At 47.3% G+C, this 23410-nt stretch overlaps 1 protein-coding gene and 1 long non-coding RNA gene across 2 annotated transcripts; one reads left to right on the top strand and one right to left on the bottom strand.

Moving 5' to 3' along the window:
* The first annotated feature begins 772 nt into the window (after positions 1-772).
* Positions 773-17497, top strand: pitpnc1b (phosphatidylinositol transfer protein cytoplasmic 1b). Its single transcript, XM_052065277.1, has 10 exons — positions 773-1063; positions 6970-7118; positions 9337-9425; positions 9684-9691; positions 10666-10737; positions 11195-11284; positions 11652-11807; positions 13041-13104; positions 15786-15863; positions 17130-17497. Exons 1-10 carry the CDS (start codon positions 1016-1018, stop codon positions 17273-17275), a joined length of 900 nt encoding a protein of 299 aa, XP_051921237.1. The 5' UTR covers positions 773-1015; the 3' UTR covers positions 17276-17497.
* Positions 17498-17960: 463 nt separating this feature from the next.
* LOC127600704 (uncharacterized) lies at positions 17961-18460 on the bottom strand. Its single transcript, XR_007962407.1, has 2 exons — positions 18367-18460; positions 17961-18163 (listed from the first exon to the last, which is right to left on the bottom strand). It is a non-coding gene; the product is annotated as an uncharacterized LOC127600704 (long non-coding RNA).
* Between the last annotated feature and the right edge of the window lie 4950 nt (positions 18461-23410).

The raw sequence follows: 23410 nt of genomic DNA, 5'->3' as shown, positions 1-23410 counted from the left end.
GATTTAACATACACAATAAACAGTAAGACGAATCGGTAATAAAGGCGGTGGAAAGCACCAAGCAGTAAAATCAAGTAAAAAAAATAAAGTTTAAATACAGCCTTGTAGGATGACATTTTTCAATTTCTGTTTTTCACTTTTACATAATGTTCAAATTCATTGCCGTTGCGTCAAATTTGAATGGTCATACCCTTAAAATGTGGGCTCATTAGCGAAACCAAAAAAAAACATTTAAATACACTGGGCAACTCTGTGAATAAAGTAACTGAGCAAGTGGAAATTTTATGCAATATAAAAACGGATGTTGATTGGCGAGAGCGTTTTTGTTTTTTTTGTTTTTTTGCCGACCCAATGAGGTAGCCATGGCCCACCCCCAAGGGTAAAAGTCTAGCTGCGCCACTAGAAGGGAGAAGAGTGTGAAAGAGGGAGGGCGCACAGGTGAGTCGCTCGCCAAGTACAGTGGGCGTGGCGTGCACCGCAGGGGGGAGGGGTGGGGGGTGGGGGGAGTTGAGGACGAGAGAAAAAGATAAGCAAAGAACAGGCAAAGGAATGCGAAGGCAGCAAAGCTCGCAGAGAGGGAGGAGACTGCCACGCCGCGCATGGAAAGTCCACCGAGGACAAAAACAAAAACAGAGGCTTGCCAAGCGAAGGAGTGGAACAGGTAGAGTTGGTTGTTTGGCTCTCTGTCACAGTTGTGGCAGCTAAAAAAGAGACAACCGAGGAAGTGGGGGTGGTGGGGGCGGCGGGGGGGGGGGGGGTGGAACCGCTGCAAAGATCGGAAAGTTCTACTAAAATGCAGAGCTGCGCAGAGTAAGACGAGACGCACTCATTGACGGAAAGAAGCTCGTGGAGCTGTGACGACAGCAGGGGAGAAGGAAATCCCCCCACACCCTTCCCGCTCCCCCCCCCCTCCAGAAGAGGAGCGTTTCCAGAAAGGTCACGGGTGGTGTGCCAAAGCGTGTCTGCATGCGAGCTAGCCCAAAAACAAAAGCAAGAAAAGCAAAGCGGCAGCACCATGTTGGTGAAGGAGTACCGCATATGCATGCCGCTCACTGTGGATGAGGTAAGTGTGTCCTGCCGTCACCCGAGTTTTGATGACCGCCGCCGAGGAGGGGGGGGGGAATGTTTTCACACCCGGCGACGGGATTACGCTAAAGCCACTCGACTAATTTGCCGGGAATTTTGCGATGGGCTGAAGCAACGATCATACTCAGTTTTTAGTTGTTTTTAATGATTCCGTTTAGCCTTGATTTTCCGATAAGTGACAAAAAAACAACAACAAAAAAAACAAAAATAACAATATTGCGGTCAACGTCCCTTTTTCAGTGATTGGTGATGGGTACAGTTCTGAGGTGGGGGGGGTTTCAATGCGAACTCTGGTGCTTCGGTGTGGGTTCAGAGTCCCTCCTGATCAACAAAAATAAGCTAATTGCAAATTCCACCGACTGCCACTCTATATTTTGATCAAAATGTATCACGTGCTTATTTTTTCAACCAACTTTTCTCATGTTTTTTCTTATCTGAAACAAGCACAAGCTAAATGCTAACGTGATACATAAAATATGTCTTTTCGGTTCGTCTTCGGCAAAAAGTAAAGGCTAATGAAGCAGGCTAAATTACAGGCTAATGAAGCATTGCTAAATTACTTCACACATTGAATTGCAGTATTTTAAGCGTTGACGATGACAACTTCACCAAATTCGACCCAACAAGTCTGCCGAATACACGAGGCACTAATTGTAATAAACGCCGGCCGTGTTCATGCTAGCAGTCAATGTAAAATCCCCATTGACGGGCTAACAGCAAATTAATTAGTAGCAATTTCGGAGACGAATATTCCTACTAATAACCAAAAGCATATATTCTTCCTAATCTGTGAAAAAAAAATAAGATCGATGAATAAAGAGCAGTCTACATTTTTTACACACTATATATCTTACAGCTCATATGGCGCCACACTGCCCCAAGAGGCCAAGGCGCACACAGCAGGAGCAGCCAATATTTAGTCTTCCATGTTTGTAATTGCTCTATTGTAATGCTATGTTACCAATTGATTTTCCGACTGGTTAACACACGTCTGCCCCCCCCCAGTACAGAAGTGGCGAGTTCGATTCCGTCTCGGGCCTTCTTGTGTGTAGTTTGCATGTTGTCCTCGTGCCTGCGTGGCACATAAAGTAAACCCCGCTGAACAAAAATAGCCAAATTTCTCGGTGTTCACTTTAATATTGTTCATACAATGCGGCGCTATTTCCCTGCGTCACAAAAATGTTTTAAGCGATGCTAATCAAATTAAGAGCAAGGTCATGGAGGAAACGCCTCGCATTGTGCGACGCGACATACTTTCGGTTGCGCTTTTCACAATGAGGACAAATATATTACATAACTGAGCACAAGAAAGCAAAAGTATTTTCTCCGGGATGATTTGCTAGTTGACTGGCAACACCGTTGCTCTATGACACATGAGTATCGCCGACATTCACTTCTCCCCCCTCCCGCATATCAAAGCACTCCATGCTGCGCAGTTGCAAACTCGTTGGACCGGATTACCGTTTGGCGATACCCACGACGCAAAGAAAACAAACACAAAAAAAAAAACTTTGACCTTGCAAGTTTATGTACAATGTCGGGATTTCACAGGGATGAGCGTGTCCTCTTCCTATTTGACTCCACCCCCCTCCCCCTCAGCCCCTCCCCCTCCTTGTTTTACCTGTTAACAATGACAGGAGCCCATGATGGGCTCACGGGAGCTTCATCCTGCAGCAAATCCTCCTTGACCTGAAATAATCTAAGAACGACTGCGGCTCATTTAAGACGCCGTCACATCAGGGGTGCACTTATAACGCTCACCTTTAAATCCTTTCGGGGGCGGGGGGGGGGGGGGGGGGGATTTAAAAGTCGCGGGTATGAGCCATCAACTTGAACAACACATGAGCCGGGCCGCTCAGCCACCAAATACCGAGTCGGAGAATCCAATTTGCCGTATGATTGGCGTGATGGCGTCTGGTGAGAAACGTGCGAGTCCCGAGCGAGGTGCTTCAAGTCAATTAAAGCTCGTGTCCACAACTCGCGCTGTCAATCTCGATGAGATTGACGTTATTTAATCAGATACTTTTGGTACTAATAGTCAATAAGAATCATCATAATTTCCTGATTTTTGGTTTTCAAAAAAGACAAAAAAAAAAAGAAATGACTTTCTGACTCAAAGACGGGTGACATTAATTCACAAAAAAGCTTTTTGCTCGCTTTTAAGCGAGATTTTGATAAACTTTCTTTCAAGAACGAAAACAAATGAAAGGAATACCATGACCACGTTTCTGTCGATGACAAGGCAGAACTGGAGAAACGACTTTAAGCAAAGCAGAAACATGATGAGAAAGTGGACAAAAGGATGCCGCCTAATTGGATTTGAAGTCAACACACCCCTGTTGAAATACCAGCTTGCTTTTTTTTTTGGGAGCGAAGAAAAATGAGGCCAAGATAAATCGTGTCAAAACATTTGCCACCATTTTGTGGCATCCACTGCAGCCTGGTCATCCCGGATGGGGAATTCTCCCATCTGCGGCCCCTTCTCAAGGCCCAACTTCTTCAAATCTAGGTGGAGGGAACTATGAACAGTTCCAAATACGAAAGATCCAGCCCTGAAAAAAAAAAGTCTGCCTACAACAGCTGAAGTTTATTTGGGGTTCATCCAAGGCCATTTAAGTCACTGGCATTTCACATGAATTCGAACGTGATTGGTTCATTCCAAAAACAGCCACATGCCTACTTAGAAGAGGCTGCGCGTGCAATTAATTGTGCAAGCACTAACTCAGTTGTTTATTTCTACATATATTCTCAAAAATATATTTTTATTTAAATCAGCGCAGTTGAAAGTTTGGAAATGATTCATCCCGGGTTCTTTGTTTTTTTTACAATGCATCACAAAAAACTGTCATTTGAACAGGGGTGTGTCAATTTTTTAATATTAATTGTATTTGTATAAAAATAGTTGGTTTTTTTAAATAATAAATGGATACCATTTGGTTTCATATGCGGAAGAGAAGACAATGTGACGAGTCTTCAATGACCATTCCATAAAAATGCCATAAAATTAGACATAATTGAAAGTTTTTTGTTAGTTTTCAAATTGTAATGAGATTTTTTTTTTCCCCGGCATATAAAAATATTCATCCGTGATTGAACATTTGACATCTTTCATTGGGTTTGGCCTGCTATTGGAAAGACAAAGAGTTGAACATTAATGCAAAGTTGTCTTTTTAACGATTCTAAAAAATAAAAAAAAATTACGCCGCAAAACATTTCCCCATTCACGGGGGGAGGGAGAGCCGGACGGGTTGGCTGTTTGCAAAGTCATCCTCACCTTTATTCTCTGAAAACTGCGGGATGCAAATGAATGCCAAGTCTCTTGTCACTGTCCTTTTTTTTTTTTTTTTAAGAATTTGTGCTTGAAAAGCAGACGAGCCTGTTGGACGTCACGCGTTGCTAGGATTGTCTGAAAGATAAACATCCAAATCTTTCGTGTGAAATGGAGCCGCTCATCTGGCAGGGCCCGTTCTGCCTTGGCTGTGCCAAAATAAAGAAAAAAAAAAAAGATCTTTTTAATGACTTGTAAGTAAATGTTGCGTGTTGACGCTGTACAGTAATTAGAGCGAGGAGGAGCGTCATCAAAATGTCATTAGTGAAGGATGATGCCTCAAATCTTCTTTTTCACCTCTTTTGTCATCTGCCTCGGTGTGACAGAAATGAATAACATTTTGCACGCGTTGGAATTTTTTCTTTCCATCCTATGCGAATCAAGCTCTTTTTTTAAATCAAAGTCGACAAGAATTATTTATGAGAAATCATGTTCAGCCAAGGCAAGATCGATGGAAAGCAAGATCAGCGGGGAAGTATATGAACGTGCCGGAACTCAACTTGACGAGAGGTTGAAAAGATTGTGACGGCAAGCCAAACGACCTCGTACACACACACGGCGTGTATCGTTATTAGCATCAAGAATAACACGTTTGTCCTTTGACAGCATGGATTCATCCCATACACAGCGCTCCAAAAAATATATATACGGTATATCTGGATTATTTTAGGGCGGCCCGGTAGTCCAGTGGCTAGCACGTGGGCTTCACAGTGCAGAGGTACCGGGTTCGATTCCAGCTCCGGCCTCCCTGTGTGGAGTTTGCATGTTCTCCCCGGGCCTGCGTGGGTTTTCTCCGGGTGCTCCGGTTTCCTCCCACATTCCAAAATCATGCGTGGCAGGCTGATTGAACACTCTAAATTGTCCCTAGGTGTGAGTGTGAGCGTGAATGGTTGTTCGTTTCTGTGTGCCCTGCGATTGGCTGGCCACCAGTTCAGGGTGTCCCCCGCCTACTGCCCGGAGACAGCTGGGATAGGCTCCAGCACCCCCCGCGACCCTAGTGAGGATCAAGTGGCTCGGAAGATGAATGAATGAATGAATATATCTGGATTATTTATATCGGGGACGACAAGATCGTGAAACGTTTGCTACTCAAGCGACACGGTGCATTCGGGGTACGTTCTTAACGTGGGGAATTTGTAAAAGCAACGTTCCGTTCAGGGCTAGGTGGTGTCAAACAGTCAAAAGATTCTGCCTATAATTCATGTGTGTCTTTGCCAATATGTGTTGTTGTTTTTTTTTTAATAGTCGAATCGGTTATTGGATTTTTTTTTCTGCCAAATATTGGACTCGGCATCAAAAAACACATCTGTCAGGCCCTATTTGTAACTTGCATCTTGTCCCCAAAAGGCCTGATCAATTTCTCCAATGATTGACATGATAGAAAACTATTGCATGCTTTTTTTTTGTTTATACTATCTAGGGGCACATTGACACTCCCCAGCATCGCTAAACAGTGGCACATAATAAACACGCATTGTGTGTGCAGGCCAGGGGGGAGACGGCGGCATTGGGATGCAGAATTATGTGGCATATTTGTTTGCGATAACGTCAGACACACTTTTTTTTTTTTTTGCTCTCACTGGACAAACATGCAGCTATTGAACAATGCAGCCAGCCAGAAAAAGAAAACATTTTCTTGTGTACACGCTCAAAGCTTAAGCAAACAAACGGAATGAGAGAACGCCGTTGAAATTTAACCAGATATTTTTAGACACAAACACTTTGGGAATCAAATAGTAATCAAAAGTATTTCAGACAGGGATCTTAAATAGCATAAAACAAGCACTGATGTTTCTAGTGGGGGAGGGGGGGAGAGATCCCAAGTTGTCACAAACAGTGGCAACGTAAGATGGCTGCTCTCCGGCTTCATTATTGATAGTCCATTCAGAGTTCTTGGGCAACAAAGTCAAGATGGCGTCTGCCGACAGCAGACTCCCGGTCTACCGTATATTCATTCATTCATTCATCTTCCGAGCCGCTTGATCCTCACTAGGGTCGCGGGGGGTGCTGGAGCCTATCCCAGCTGTCTTCGGGCAGTAGGCGGGGGGGACCCCGAATCGGTTGCCAGCCAATCGCAGGGCACACATAGACGAACAACCATCCACGCTCACACTCACACCTAGGGACAATTTAGAGCGTCCAATCAGCCTGCCACGCATGTTTTTGGAATGTGGGAGGAAACCGGAGCACCCGGAGAAAACCCACGCAGGCCCGGGGAGAACACGCAATCTCCGCACAGGGAGGCCGGAGATGGAATTGAACCCGGTACCTCTGCACTGTGAAGCCCACGTGCTAACCACTGGACTACCGGGCCGCCCTCTACCGTATATCTGTGCCGTAAATGTTACGTACTACTCGTCAGCGGCTGTTCTCAAAGGGCGTCATTGTTGACCGGTCGTGACGGCGCTGCGCCAACAGAATATGTCAGCTTCAACGTTACGGCGCCAAGTCGCGTATTCATCCCCTCGCGTTGGCGTGATCAAAGATTGTTTGAGTCTCCTCAATGTGGGGAAAACGTTGCCTGAAATCCCCCGTGTCTTGCTCCGGGGCTCCAGTACAGGATCGGGCAACTGTACATGATCAGCAAGCACAGCTGCGAGCAGAGCGAGAGTGGAGAAGGGGTGGAGGTGGTGAGGAACGAGGCCGATACTCACCCCCAGCACGGCCCGGGACAGGTGACGGAGAAAAGAATCTACCTCAGCAGGTAAGAAGAATTCTGTTTTCATTTGGGTCAGCGCCATGAAGGCATCCGATTGCGTTTCGTTGGATGACTAACTGCACAAGCTGTGATCCAAATCTGACTTCAGCTCGTGCACTCAAAGTATTTTCGACAAACACCTTCCCGGAGTGACGTTTGAACTGTCTGCATGCAAAGTCCAAATGCCAGAGACATGCTGAGGCCGATACCGCATGACAGTTCCAAGACGGCTTAAGAATTCTCATGCGCGAGTACATGTTGTGTGAGAGGCGCAATCTTTTTTTTCAGTAATTATGGCACTTGCCATGATTATTTTTGTCCTGTTATGAGCCGAGCCGTTTCTGGGTAAAGTTTGCACATATGTGCCGCAATTGACAGTGACATTGTTGCCATTGATAAAGATAATGGTGATAAGTCCCTCCAAATTTTTTAACTGCTAAATTAATTTCCCACACCTAATCTCACCCAACTCATTAACCTCAAGCAACCTCGACGCCTATTCTAATCACCACTTTAAAGCCACCAACTAATCCGAAAATAAACTCTGAAAGAAGAAATGTTCACACCGCGGAGGATTTTACGAATCTTTCTGTGCTCATGGGACTTTCGGTCCCCATTACTAGAATATGACAGAACTTATACACATACAGATTCATATTCGATGCTGAAATCTTACCACCCAGTCCTGTAAGTACAAAGCTGCCCAAATGCACTCTGTACATTGTGACTTCACTCCAGAAATTTTTGGTCCTCATCAGCAAAGTTGAGCTGTTGCACACGCATTCTTGTACTTGGTATCTAATGGGTACATTGAGCTGAGCAGAACTCGGAGGAGTCCTCACACCCTTCGCCAAAGTAAGGACCGTGAACGCCATAGTGGCTCACCCCAACGACTTCACATCCTCATCGGTAAAGATAATGGCGATACTCCCCTCCAAATTTTTTAACTGCTAAATTAATTTCCCACACCTAATCTCACCCAACTCATTAACCTCAAGCAACCTCGACGCTTATTCTAATCACCACTTTAAAGCCACCAACTAATCCGAAAATAAACTCTGAAAGAAGAAATGTTCACACCGCGGAGGATTTTCCCAATCTTTCTGTGCTCCTTGGAATTGCGGTCCCCATTACTAGAATATGCCAGAACTTACACACATACAGATTCATATTCGATGCTGAAATCTTACCACCCAGTCCTGTAAGTACAAAGCTGCCCAAATGCACTCAGTACATTGTGACTTCACTCCAGAAATTTTTGGTCCACATCAGCAAAGTTGAGCTGTTGCACACGCATTCTTGTACTTGGTATCTAATGGGTACATTGAGCTGAGCAGAACTTGGCGGAGTCCTCACACCGTTCGCCAAAGTAAGGACCTTGAACGCCATAGTGGCTCACCACAACGACTTCGCATCCTCATCGGTAAAAATATGCCGCAGGTTTCCACAAGTCACATAAAAGTTGCATTATTCACATCCTCAGCAGGCAGCGGGAAGGACTAAAATGGAGTTCACTCATTAGCATATTTGATTTTGACTCATAGTACTTGTATATATTTTTTTACTTCACTTGTTTATTTTTAAATACATTTTTTTAAATCTCTGGACTATGCTTCGGATCAACATGGTATTAGCACAAATGCCATGTAGCTATAGTTCGTGTGTTAGCAAACTCATTCCTACATTTAGCTCCCTTAGGCCATGGGTGTCAAACACAATGCCCAGGGGCCAAATCTGGCCCACCGCATCATTTTACGTGATCCATGCGAACCACTTTTTTGGTGGTGGGGGGGGCAAGGGTACGAAAAGTGCTTTTGAAATCAAACCCGATTGATCCAGCGATTGCCATAAAAACGGCGAGCCAGCCGGCAAGCGTGTGGCGTATGACCTGAAAAGAACCTGAAAAAGTATTTCGTTTCCAAGAAAGGCATCCTCACCCCAACCAAATTTATCTTTCATGGAAATTGACGCATCACCGCATGATCACGCCCCAACAACGATTTTGACTGCTTGCAACCACGTGACGCGGAACAAGCGTTAGCCATGACTTTCCAACCATGAATCACGCTAAACAAAAAGTGCCGTGAAGAGAGTTGCCCACAGGTAATCTGGCGACGAAACTCATTTCTTGAATTTGTTTTCTCTGTGTGCGCGTGTGTGTGTGTGTGTGTGTGTGCGCGTATGGCACCACTCCCCGTCCTCGTTCCTCCCGTTGCGGTTTCAGCAAACTGCCAGCCTGGGCAAAGGCGTTTGCCCCGCGGTTCTTCTACGTGACGGAGAAGGCCTGGAATTTCTACCCGTACACCATCACAGGTGCTTGTCGGTTTGTTTGTTTGTTTGTTTTGCCTCATTGTTAAGCGGCGCTTTCACGCCCAATCATTATGCAGCTCATGTTTACCTTCAACAAATGTTTGCACGAGTGCCATCAAATATTGATCATATTTGCTCGCATGTGTGTCTGAGCGCATGAGAGCAAATCCATGTCGATGCATGTGGGAAGAGCTAACGCAGTTTCCCACACCCCTCCCCTTTTTTTTTTCTTCCCCATATTCAACATCTGCGGCATGACAGAATACTCGGTAAGTCTTCTTTCCGTATCATACGTAGATTGCCAATAGAACTCAAGCGATGTGTAGACACCTGGGCCTAAATCGGGACTGCGCAAAGTGATTAAGTGAGTCGAAAATAAACCGAAGTGAATCGTGAATTTGTCCAATCGGAGTCGATACTCCGCCCGAATACAAACAACAGTTTTGGCCTTCCATCCATCCATCCATCCATCCATCTTCTACCGCTTATCCGGGGCCGGGTCGCGGGGGCAACAGCTTTAGCAGGGAAGCCCAGACTTCCCTCTCCCTAGCTACTTCGTCCAGCTCTCCCCGGGGGATCCCGAGGCGTTCCCAGGCCAGCTGGGTGACATAGTCTCTCCAGCGTGTCCTGGGTCTTCCTCGGGGTCTCCTCCCGTTGGGACATGCCCGGAACACCTCACCGGGGAGGCATTCAGGAGGCATCCGAATCAGATGCCCAAGCCACCTCACCTTGGATCGGTGCAGCGTCTGCTGTGATGCGGACGTTGTATCGGTCTGTCGTGGTGAAGAAGGAGCTGAGCCAAAGGGCGAAGCTCTCAATTTACCAGTCGATCTACGTCCCAACCCTCATCTATGGTCACGAGCTATGGGTCGTGACCGAAAGAACGAGATCCCGGATACAAGCGGCCGAAATGAGTTTTCTCCGCGGGGTGTCCGGGCTCTCCCTTAGAGATAAGGTGAGAAGCTCGGTCATCCGGGAGGGGCTCCGAGTCGAGCCGCTTCTCCTCCACATCGAGAGGAGCCAGATGAGGTGGCTTGGGCAGTTTTGGCCTTCCATTTTTTTTTTTCGGACGTCGGATTTCTCCGTTTATTATAGTTTTGGGTTGTTTTTAATTCAAAAAATAACCATTTTTTTAAAAAGCATTTTGTGTTTTCATTTCATTTCACCATATTTGAAGTTGGCAGTCATTTCATGAGTTTTGGTCGTCAACTCTAACCAACGTTGCTTTCCGCTCGCCTTCCAGTTGTCATTTCTGCCCAAGTTCAGCGTCCGTATTGAGACGCGATTCGAGAACAACAACGGCTCCAACGACAATGTGAGTATGGTCGAAGTGAGAGACAAATTAGCCACCGGAGTAACCCGCATCACTTTGTTGCTTTCTATTTTACAAGACATCGTGAAGTTCCCTTAATCGGTATTACATTAAAAAAATTTTTTTTAAATTTTAATGTCACTCCCAGTAATTCCATTCGCTTTGTATTTATTTTTTCACTACGAGGGGAAATTCAATTTCCAGTCTAATTCCTAATTTCGACATTTTGGCCCGGATCGGACTCCCGACGTTCGCCTGCGCCGTCCACCAAATTAAATTATATTTAATTATAAATTATATTTAATTATATTATTATACTAAATTATATTAATAGCGTCTTCGGGAAGGAATTACCGGGCTTCTTTTTACGTCAGACTTTTGCCTGATGTGCGCTTCGAAGCTCGTCTTTGTTTGTTTTTAAATCTCCTGACGTGTTTTTTCCTCTCTGTTTTGGACTAAGATATTCGGCACGCCGACGCCCGCGGAGCATGTGAGTTTCCTGGATATCCTGAGTGACCCCATACCCGAAAAGCACTACAAAGAGTCCGAGGTGCGTCCGTCCGGTCATTCGACACAAAAGGCGTCCGCGTCGGAGGCTTACAATTGGCGCCTTTGAATCCAGAAGCTGACATGCGCACCAGTTAAGCCTTCTCGTAAAAAAAAAAATAATAATAATAATAATTACGAGCAAAAAGACAACAAGAGCGCAAGCGAATCCAAGGAGGATATTGAAATGTCCGTTGTAATCACCCTTAAGTCGCCGATGCACACGGTGCCACTTTATGGGCCGCGCGGCGCAAAGCGTTTTTGCTCGCCCGCAATCCCGCCCCTTCACGCGCCTCGCAGGGCCGGCCGGCCGGCTTTTTCCGCCGGCTCGGCGCTTTTGCTGATGGGACCTGTGTGTTTGCTCGGCCCAGGACCTGTCTCGCTGGCAGTCGCGTAAGACTCAGCGAGGGCCTCTAGAGGAGGGCTGGAGGAAGGACCACCAGCCCATCATGTGCTCCTACAAGAAAGTGCACTGCAGCTTCGAGGTGTACGGCTTGCAGACCAAGACTGAGGATTTCATCCACAAAGTGAGACGCAAACCTTGTGTCTTGATTTTTTTTTGGGGGGGGGGGGGAAAGCTGCCAAAAGTATTCATGACAGTCTTCCTTGTTTACTTGATGGTGATGACGTGCGGGCGGCTAATTAGGCCGCAGCTTTTATTGTCATGACTAATTAAGGAAACAATATTCGCAAAGGGGCGGCCCGGTAGCCCAGTGGTTAGCACGTCAGCTTCACAGTGCAGAGGTACCGGGTTCGATTCCAGCTCCGGCCTCCCTGTGTGGAGTTTGCATGTTCTCCCCGGGCCTGCGTGGGTTTTCTCCGGGTGCTCCGGTTTCCTCCCACATTCCAAAAATATGCGTGGCAGGCTGATTGGACGCTCTAAATTGTCCCTAGGTGTGAGTGTGAGTGCGAATGGTTGTTCGTCTCTGTGTGCCCTGCGATTGGCTGGCAACCGATTCAGGGTGTCCCCCGCCTACTGCCCGGAGACGGCTGGGATAGGCTCCAGCACCCCCTGCGACCCTAGTGAGGATCAAGCGGCTCGGAAGATGAATGAATGAATGAATCCTTTGTGAATATTCATTCATTCATTCATCTTCCTAACCGCTTGATCCTCACTAGGGTCGCGGGGGGTGCTGGAGCCTATGAATGAATGAATATTCAATATGTGGGAGGAAACCGGAGCACCCGGAGAAAACCCACGCAGGCCCGGGGAGAACGTGCAAACTCCACACAGGGAGGCCGGAGCTGGAATCGAACCCGGTACCTCTGCACTGTGAAGCCGACGTGCTAACCACTGGACTACCGGGCCGCCTTCGCAAAGGATAGAAAGACAAAAACGAATTTCCATGAACAACCGATGTTCCCTTCAAAGCCTTGCGCATGTGCAGTCGCGCACTGTTCTCAGCCCCTTAGCGCACGGGCAAATGTATGCAGCGCATCCCCCCCCCCCTCTAAAAAAATGTTATGATTATTACATCATTTGCTTTCATTAATTTCTGAACAATTGAAATCCGGTTCGCGACATAAAATCTGGCGTTTAATCCCGAACCAATTCAGATGCAAATTTCAGCTCACGTTATCCGGATGTCCAGTCAATGATTTGATATCGCGGTGGTTTGAATTTTATTTTATTTTTTTTGGGGGGGGGGTCGCATCCCCATGTCAGGTTTTGGACGAGTGCGATGGCGACGTCGCCAGCGTCTTGAATGTTTGCGTGAATGCCGAGCGTTTTACCGTCTTGTCATCTGTTCTTTCGTCAGAACATTCGGGACATCCTCCTGATTGGTCACCGGCAAGCAGTGGCTTGGGTGGACGAATGGCACGGTGGGTCAAAGAACACCCGACGCTTCGCTCCGTGACGTCAACGTGCAAATGGTGCACTTGACCTTTGGATTGACCTTGACCTTTGGACCGACCTTGACCTTTGGACCATTGGATTAATAATTAGCGATTCTTTATCATCTCTTCGGCCAAATTCAAATGACGCCGTGCCCCCCCCCCTTCGGTACTTCGCTTGTTGCCGATTCACTCGGTAATGTATTTTCATTTGCGACCGAAACTTCATCCAGCGCATTTTTACCTCACGATTTGGCAGGTTTTCCGGCTATTTTTCTTCTTTCTTCGTTGACCAGTCAAGAAATGTTGCTTTTTAATTCATTAATTTTTTTTTTTACATAAACCGAGACCATGGACGTGAGGGTCCCGTTGGGAAATTCCCTCCGAGGCCCGTGCAGCGTTCTCGGATTGCGTCTGTTTGGAGAGGCAAGAGCACGCTGCCCTCCCGTAATCATTTCCGAATGCAGCCGATGTTGTAAGCCAATCAGCAGCTCGCGCTTTGAACTGTGTTCCGTCTGTCACGCTTGACGCACCGCTGCACCGTGCCCCCCCGCCCCAGACGGAGCGCCCTCGAAAGCGCGCCGACACTCCGCTTTTGGTGCCCTCTGAATAACCAAACAACACATTTCGACGCAGTGCATGCATGCAAAACATTTTCCAACGCGGCCCCCGTAGAGCTCAAAACTTAACGGAAGTGCCGCGGCTCTGTGTGGAGGGTTTTTGTTTTGTTTAGTTTTTTCCTAGAATTAGGGCAAAAACCGTACACTCCAACTCATTATGCAAATATGCAAATCCCAGATGAATAGTCATGAGCCACCGTGGTCATTAAATCAAGTTGTTTTTTTTTTAAATCAAATGTTACAAATTTGCAGGAAAAGGTTCGTATTGGAAAATAAAAACATTTCCACACACGCAACGTGAAGACAACACCGGGATTGGGAATCGACAGCTGTGTAGCTTGAAGTAAAAAACACTTTTTAGTGAGGCTAGTGTGTCAGCGTCTGCTAGGGAGACCCAAAAGAAACATAAAAATGACGCCCCCCAAAAATGGGTCCGTTGACGAGATGAATGTAGTGAATGAGCAGATTATTTTCATTATTCAACGACAACAATGCCAAGATTGATTTCTAGAGTGAAAGAGTGACATCATGACACATTTCCACTGTATTGGCCTTTTCGGGATTGATGCCCCGCCTCTCGCCCCGCCCCAATGGCGAGAGCATGGACACGCAGTTAGCACCAAAGTGACCCAAAAGTTATGAACAACATTTGAAAGACATCAGGAAGTCTCAAGTCCAAATCTTCCCGCTTGAAGCAAATGCCAACTTGATGTGGCAAAAAAAAAAAAAAAAAAAAATCAAGCAAGTCAAGTCGAGCTGTCGCCACATTTCAAGCATACATCATCACCTGTCAGAAGCCAAGCCCTAAAAAGCTTGATGATTGCCTGCCATTAGACGCGACGAAATGCTGCCAACACACTGCGCTCTAATTAGACACGGACGGGGCTTCGGTGGCATCTTGGGGTTTTTCCCGTTCTACCACTTTTCCCACTGAAATTAGTGGGCAGGAGTGATGCGTGGTGACACGCGACCAATTTGGCAATATGGTAAACAACCTGCGGCTCATCAGCTAATTCCTTTGGAAGGCTGGTAAGGTGGGCCTTCGGCCCACAAAAGTGTTGTTGCTTGGTTCGACTTTTTGTTCATCTTCATTGCTTATCGTGAAAATAAAGAGATGTTTAGCTCTACTAAATAACTAATAATTTCATTGCAATGCTTGTGGGTAGACAACATTTGTTCGCTATGATGCCCGCGCGATCGTAGTGAGCCACCGCCTGAGCGGCGCAGTGGCGGCGCGCAGCGGCGCGGTGAAGTAGGTACGTTTTGAAAAGGGACAGACGGAAGGACAGACCGCGTGCGGGACGACGCGCAATATATACATAGATTATTTATTTTATTATTATTTATTTTATTTCTTGTATTCTTTGGCGTTCGACTCAGCATGACTTAGATTTGTTCTTGATTTTACTGCTTGGTGCTTTCTACCGCCTTTATTACCGATTCGTCTTACTGTTTATTGTGCATGTTAAATCGCTCCGTGTACAGCACTTTGTATGCAGCGATGGCTGTTTTGAGAGTGCTCGAGAAATACTCTTGACTTGACTTTTATCATGCTTTTTAGCGTCCTCAAAATGGTCCAAAAAAAAGCAGCGGAGGATCAACTCTTTGCTCCTTACTGAGACAACAGCTTAAGTGGCGATCTCCTAGCTTTGTTGTGGGGGGGCGTGCTACATACGAGGCCGATGGTGCGCGATCTTATGACTCATCATCACGTAATTAGCGGGAAGTCCCGTCTTAGGCTTTCAAACTGCTAGCGGGGGCGTTCCGAGGCGATCGCAACCCGCCGGCGATGGCGCGCACTGGCCAGTCAGTCTTGCCCACTGCCCCTCCGCCCCCCCAAAAAAAGCGTGTTTAATGCGGCAGTGGGAAAGGGGTATTAGAGCGCAAAAAATGGGGACGAAGTGACTTTTTCAGCAAGTCGGAGGTTAAAAATTGATAGTTCACACGTTACCTTTGTTGGGCAGTCATCAAACCGAAGGTTGTGATTTTTCTCTATTTGGGGGAAGACGCGCAAATTAATCGGTGTGTGTGTGTGTTTTGCACTCATAGGGCTGAGCTTGGAGGAGGTGAGACAGTACGAGAAGATGATGCAGCAGAAGACCAACATCAAAGTCAAACAAAGCACAGGTGAGGAAAAGAAAAAAAAAAAGTTTCCTCCCTTTCTGGTGGGTTTATGCAACTCAAACGCCGGTGCGGGCCAGCTCGCCGGAGCTAAGCGGTGGAACGGAGCCACCTGGCGCGCATGTTCCCAACACGCCCCCTGCTGGTTAGTGTTGCCAACCTCGGCCTGATGCAGAGGTGGCAAAAATGAAAAAAAATGCTTTACTTCAATCGGATTTAAAAAAAAAAAGTCCCGCTCCAAAATTTACTCAACCAGAAACCCATTTCGCTTTGGATAACTCGGCCGGGCGGACTAAACGTCCGCGCGCGGATTAGTTTGCTCGAAATGAAGAGGCAAAAGCACTTTTCCCCAACCGGGAATTTGTCCGTTGGCGAAGGCGCAGTTCGATTCGCCGCTCACATTTAAGCCCCGCCCTCTCTTTGTAGGACAGGAAGTAGTCTTCGGAAAAAAAAAAACTATCCAAGGGCAGACAATCTGAGATTCTCAGCAATATCGCAGATCCAAACCTCAGTGGGGGCCCCCCCACTCTTTATCTCTCGCTCATCACCCACTCCCGTGCGTGTGCGATGATGATGACGACTTCAAGGTGCCGCAAATGTGCAGTCCTTGCTCAAGAGGCCGCAGCTCGACTCGCCTGCCCGCTGCTCGCGTATACCCCCCCCCCAACCCCCCACCCCGAGCACGCAGGCACATTAATGGTTTGCATTTCATTCATCCACCATAATAAAATGAAACGGAGGTCATTTTGCTCCGGCGAGTTGTAAAAAGTGGCCTCGTGCGATATAGCGTCCAGTCCAGGGTGTCGTCCGTATCGCTCTCAAAGTCAGCCGGCGACAACCCCACCCCCCCCTTCCCGCCCACCTCAAGGGGAAAACCAGTGGCTGGACTTGAATCGCAAAAAGGGGGGGTTCAACTCATGGCAAGCTGAAGTGTGAAGCGCCACTTAGCCTGATTGGACTCGAGTAAATTGCAAACGGGTCATTTCTCATCCGTCTTTCGATTTCCGACACGCCGTGTGAGAAAACGGCCAATTGAAAAATGGGATAAAAATTGGGCGCGTTTTTTTTTTTTAACATTACAACAAAAGTAACGACACTCAAACGGCGCTAGTTTTTATTAATTTCTAATTTTTTTCAATTTTCTTTATATTCCTTCTGTGTAAGACGACAGGGAAAAAAAAAAAAGATGATCTGAATTTTATCCTGCCAAATGTCAGTATGGCCTGAAAAAAAAAAAAAAAAAATCTCAATTTGACTCTTTGCGGCTTTCAGGAGCTCCGAACTCGTCCGCTCCCGTGTACTCTCGCTCCATGTCGGTGACGGACGAGCGCACCCTGAAGAAGATGGGCGCGTCCGAGCCCTCGGGTGGCTCCGCCGTTCCGCAGGGGCCCGTCCGGCTCAACTCCTCCTCCGAATGAGGACATCAAACGCAGCCGACGTTTGGAGTGACTTGTTGATTCTTTCATGTACATAGAGGACAACAAAGCTATTTTTTTTTTTGTTTTTTGTTTTTTCGAACGAGGAATATTTCTGCTGACGCATTCATGGAACAACAACGGCACCTCGGCAGTAAATAGGGTCGCAAAATTTGGGGAATTTTCAAAGTTGGACACCTCCCATGGGACTTCAATCCTTTGCAAAATTGACAAAGCTTTACAAGTGTTTGCAGCCTCACGTCACAACGCCGCCGCCGCCGTCTCGAGTTTCTGACCAAGCCGCTTCACTAGCATACTACAAGCCCCGTTCTCAAACTAAAATAAGAATCATTTACAGAGAACTCGCATCCAGATTCGTCCAAAAATTGCAGCGCTAAGCTAGCAAATCACACCCAAAACGAGCCGACGTTAGCCACAGCCTTAGCATGATTTATTGAAGTGGAATGCGATTAATCAGAAGCGTTCCAAAAATGGACGTGAAATTTTCCAAACCTATGCAATGCAACTATTTTTGTTGTCGTTTTTTTTTGTTTTTTGTTTTTTTTTCTGACATTCATAACCTACTTCATGCAAACAGTATTCCCAGAGAAATGAAGCAAGGCCCACATTGCAAGGTTCCTTCCGGATCTTCACCAAACAACATCTTTTCAACCAAACACTTTCCACATTCACATTTGGAAGCATTCGCACAAAAAATCTTCCGGACGCCTCGTCCAAAAACTGGCAATGGACATGCCTACCCCAAATGTCACCGCGCTCAAATGGAACTTGCCTCAAGAGGATTTCGAAAGGAGCCCTTGGACTGTTAAAGATCAAAGGTCAATCTGGAAAAGCCCCGAAGTGCTGATTTGAGGTGTTTTCTCTGTTTTTCTTGCTTGGTGCTCATACTGTAGCTGTAAAAAATCCTGCGAGCCGAGCTCCAGGTGTTTAGGGGAGTGGAGCTCGAGAGCGGCACGCGGTCAACGCTTACGGGTCTGCCTCTCTCGGGTCGGGGGTCGGGCTAAAACGTCAATTATGAGTCAATGACGTTGCCTCTGGTGAGTTTCTTTGCTTCATTTGGAAGCAAAGAAGACGCTTTCTGTGAGGAAGCAATTTGCATAACGTTAGATGTAGCGTACGGTTTTCTAGGAATCAAACGGGGAAATGTATCAGGAAACGATATGGTGTCTTTTTTTTTTTTCCTTTTTTCAATAAATATAAAATTATTTCCGGTGAATGGCGTCTGTGAAATCTGCGCAGGCGGGTGGAGGCAACGGACTCAATGGCGCACATCCTCAAGGGGAAAAGAATGAAAATGTTACAGTTGCGTCGTACACGCTTAAAAATTGTATGGCGGTCCGGCACCACTGGGGGGGGGGGGGGGGGGGGGGGGGGCTTGAGCCAGGGGTGGGGAATTATTTTTTTGCATAGGGCCACATGAGAACCAGAAAATATTACGGAGGGCCGGATCAAAAGGGGTGAGCTAAATTTGACATAATATTAATTGGATTTCTTTATTTAAAAAGCAGTATTTTGCATTTTTGGGCACGACTTTAAGAGTACATTATTCCGTCGTATCGAACGGGATTTGCTTGACTTGGCGCTACCGCGGGCTTCCTTATCGTCTCCCCCTTCCTCCCTATGCTCTGCAAGTAACTGCGCCACCTGGCGTTGAAATGTCTGTCATTGCAAGTCCAAATGAAATTAATGCAGTCGTTGACATTGAACCTTAATTGTGTAGCAACCTTCCGGCGGGCCGGATTAAAAAGAGCAACGGGCCGGATTTGGCCCGCGGGCCGTAGTTTGCCCATCCCTGCCTTAGGGAGTGCGGTCACATCATCCCTCTCTGTTGGGGCTTTCCAAATCCTCCATTGATTAGAATGCGCCATCTCCTCTTAAGATGATCAAAGTACGTCGCGGTCTTATTTTGTGGACGTGCGCGTGCCCCCCCCCCCCCCCCCCCCCCCCCCCCCCGGAGAACCGCGAAGGAAGATGTACCGGTGTTCATTATATGGAAATGTTCCCCGCGGTACGTTCTCATAGATCCTGACCCTGCAAGCTCGGAATCATGCCGCCATTCCCGCTCTGCCCATCACATCCCACAAATAGTGTGCGGGAAGGGAAGACGGGAGGCTCGCCTGCATTGCCACTGAGGCGGGGGGGGGGCTGCTGCACACCTTCTGTCAAGACTCAGTAGAAACACACCAGAGAAAAGCGAGTGAAGTATGCAAAATCATCAGATGGGAAAGACAACCTGCGCCCAGCATCTCCTCTCATCATTACAATTCATCAATTCCATTGAAAAGAAAGAAAGACGGAAATGTTGAGGAAAAAGCTGAATATTAAAAAAAAATAGCTTAACCACGTGAAATGAACGTGCACGTGCGTTCTACTAATAATCGATGACATTGAAAGGAGCGAAAACACAAATTGCCCCGAGCGCATTCAAAACACCAAAAAAATTTGAAAACGAGTCAATTGACACAGTAGAACTGAACCACAAAAAATTCACAACTTCCGTCAAAGTTGATCTCAATGACGACGAGACATTTTTCTCTTTTGTCGCCTTTCATCAACACGGCCCGTAACCCCCGAAAGACAAAAATCCAAACCGGCGCCAACAGTGAACCAGAACGCTGTCAAAAGCCATTCAGGAAAATCAGAGTAGCGGTTTTGACGTCGCCATTCAAAACGGAGCACTCGGCGTGTTATTAGATTGCGTGGCGCTAGCACAGCAAACAAGGTGCCCCCCCCCGCACATTACAGTGTCAGCAATCCCACTTATGAGCCCACTCGACCACGCAAATGGCTGGAAATCCTCCTGCGCGCTCTCCAATTTGTAACGGCAGACCCGGGATGACTTTTCACGGGACTTTATCAGGCAGCCGGCAGGGTGGAAAAAACTTATTGGCAATTAAGAAAGCAAATATAGATTAGCGCGGGGCTACGCGCGCGCGAGGCCCCCGATGGGATTGAGTCGGACGCCGCTGCTTTCGCACGATAATGCTCGTCAAGGCGAATGGATGGGCTGCAAAGTTCTTCGTGTGTGTGTGTGTGTGAGTGAGTGCGCGCGTCGTGCAGCACGACACTCCGAGAGTCCGGGCGGCTTTTGCGTTGATGTGTTTTCATTTCCTCAGCAGCTGATCCCATGGCCGCCGCCGCCGCGGCTGGCTAATTAATTGCGCGGCAGCTAACGAAAAGAGCCAAGTGTTAAAAAGTCTTTGCCACTTGGCGCTCCATCAAGGCCAACCCCCCCCCCCCCCCGCCCCCCCCGCCCCGGCACACACTCAACAAAAGTGAGAATGCACAATGCAAAACGAGAGCCTTTTATAAACGTCTTAATTAGCCAAGCCCATAAAACTTCCCAATTTTAATTGCCGCAGCAGCACTCTTAATTACGAAACAGTAGCCAGCATGAGAGGAATCTATTTGATGAACATGTTTTGTTTTGCCATGCTTCCCAATCTTGGATTGCGTTTTAATTTGCATTTGGCATCAGGCAAAGGGCTTGCAAGTCAATGTTTATTGTGGCAGTGGGCGTCCATTTTGCTATTTTTTATTTTTTGTCTTACCGCAATAGAAAAAGGTTCAATAAAAATGATAAATAAACAATCGGGCTTTAGCTAGTGGCTAATGCGGTATATCTGTTTTTTTTTAATTGTATTTATTTTTCATTCATTCATTCATTCATCTTCCGAGCCGCTTGATCCTCACTAGGGTCGCGGGGGGTGCTGGAGCCTATCCCAGCTGTCTTCGGGTAGTAGGCGGGGGACACCCTGAATTGGTTGCCAGCCAATCGCAGGGCACACAGAGACGAACAACCATTCATGCTCACACTCACACCTAGGGACAATTTAGAGCGTCCAATCAGCCTGCCATGCATGTTTTTTGGAATGTGGGAGGAAACCGGAGCACCCGGAGAAAACCCACGCAGGCCCGGGGAGAACATGCAAACTCCACACAGGGAGGCCGGAGCTGGAATCGAACCCGGTACCTCTGCACTGTGAAGCCGACGAGCTAACCACTGGACTACCGGGCCGCCCTGTATTTATTTTTATTTAGGTTATTTTACTAGTTTTTGTTAACTTTAATTACCTGGGTTCCACCACACCCCCCACCCCAAAAAAAACACCACACAACAAGCCTTGCTGTTTCCAATTTGTTTAGAGGACAAAAGGCACGAATGCTATATTCTCCCGAGACTCAATGTGCGTGACCTGCTGCCTGGCTTTATTTTTGTACTTCTCAGAAAATGGTGTTTGATTTCCGTAATTGTTGACTGTACATGTTGATTTGTCCTGGATTTGCTCTGTGGCTTTCTGGTCCCAACATGTCACGGCAGATCAACTTTTTAACTCGTTAGCCGAAATTCTGCTGAATTCCCAGAAGCGTCCGATGTGGAATGGAGTCGTGTCTCGCTAGCTTGCCGTCTTAATTAGAGAGCCAGCGAAGGCCCGCTGAGACAAACGGGTCATTTTGACCCGGGTCGCAGAATCAAAGCGGCTCCCCAACACCAGCAAGTGACAACAGGCCCCAATCGGCGATCAGTTGGTCCTTTACAAAAGGAAAAGGCGATTGAGTTGAATTCTCAAATCGCCTTCCCCCATTGAAACGAATGGGATTGCTATTAATACGTTCCATTTCAAGTGCAGTATTCCCCAATGGTACCGACAAATATTCGCCTTCCGTCAATTTCAGACATTTTTGACAGACACTTTTTGGAATGCTTTCACAAGTCTGAATTTTGAGTCGGGGCCCCTTCAGTGTAGTACCAGGTTGTGCCACAACAAGCACTGACGTCTACAGTGTCAGTGTCATTAACAGCATGAAGAAGAGGCAGAGAAGGTCCCTCACGACGGCGCGCTCAAGTACTCGTCGTTTGCACAGAGCATAGAGGATATGAATCGCGATATTCAAATAAATATTGTTGTATTTCTGATTTTATGTTATTTTTCTGGGGTGGCCCGGTAGTCCAGTGGTTAGCACGTTGACTTCACAGTGCAGAGGTACCGGGTTCGATTCCAGCTCCGGCCTCCCTGTGTGGAGTTTGCATGTTCTCCCCGGGCCTGCGTGGGTTTTCTCCGGGTGCTCCGGTTTCCTCCCACATTCCAAAAACGTGCGTGGCAGGCTGATTGAACACTCTAAAATTGTCCCTAGGTGTGAATGTGGGTGCGAGTGGTTGTTCGTTTCTGTGTGCCCTGCGATTGGCTGGCAACCGATTCAGGGTGTCCCCCGCCTACTGCCCGAAGACAGCTGGGATAGGCTCCAGCACCCCCCGCGACCCTAGTGAGGATCAAGCGGTACGGAAGATGAATGAATGAATGAATGAATGAATGTTATTTTTCTGCGTGTGCTAACTCATGTTAGCCTGTCTATTGAGTTTCACATTTTATGTTAGCATGAAGCTAGCAGACCTGCTGTGCATGGACTTCTTGATTGTAAGCAATCTTTGCTTTGTGGCACAATGTCCTTGCACGTGCATTGAGAGCGCCCCTTACCCCCTCCCCCCCCCCCAAACACCCCACCTGAGTGCAAAACTGTTTCCGTGGCCTCTTTTACCGTCTTCACAAGAAAGAAATGTCACAAAGCGAGACGTCCTTCAAATGTATACGTTCTAATAAAAACAGCCCGACGCACTGGCGCTTAACATGAACATCAGACAGGTGTTGTCATGCAGTTCGCCTCTTGCATCATCGCGCGAGTCCTCGCCTACTTAGGCATGCCATCTCCGCCACTGATGTACGATCCCGCATGTGTGTGTGTGTGTGTATGTGAGAGAGCATTAATCATAGGAGCAGAGCAGGAGGCTGGCCGGCCGCGCTCTCCATCTGTCTCTGTCGACAGCGCTGAGGTGTTTTTTTCCGCTGACGACCAGGCCAGGACGCAGTCAGCCCTCATGCGCCGCGATTACGGGAGGTGCGGGGAAATAAATGCTGCGCACTGAAAGGGCAGCGCTGCGGCCATCGCGTGCAGCCATGCTGCGAGGGGGGCGCGGCCGAGGTTTTTTTTTTTTTTGCTTGCCGTCATGCCACCTTCCCTGCAGGAGGTCTTGCTGAGGATGCGCGACGTCAAAGGTACCGAAAAAGGCGGCTTGAAAACCCACATTCCAAAATTCTTGCTCGAGTTTCAAACCCAAGT

Source organism: Hippocampus zosterae, chromosome 5 (assembly GCF_025434085.1).
Source record: "Hippocampus zosterae strain Florida chromosome 5, ASM2543408v3, whole genome shotgun sequence".
Classification (NCBI taxonomy): Eukaryota; Metazoa; Chordata; class Actinopteri; order Syngnathiformes; family Syngnathidae; genus Hippocampus; species Hippocampus zosterae.
Note: the sequence above shows the minus strand (reverse complement) of the source record. Positions and strands in the feature narration are given on the sequence as shown.

Excerpts from the sequence above, each read along its gene's own strand:
- pitpnc1b (XM_052065277.1), top strand. The coding sequence starts at position 1,016 with ATGTTGGTGAAGGAGTACCGCATATGCATGCCGCTCACTGTGGATGAG. Across the intron at positions 13,105-15,785 it reads TTGGGTGGACGAATGGCACG|GGCTGAGCTTGGAGGAGGTG; the intron begins GTGGGTCAAAGA and ends TTGCACTCATAG. Across the intron at positions 15,864-17,129 it reads CAAAGTCAAACAAAGCACAG|GAGCTCCGAACTCGTCCGCT; the intron begins GTGAGGAAAAGA and ends TGCGGCTTTCAG.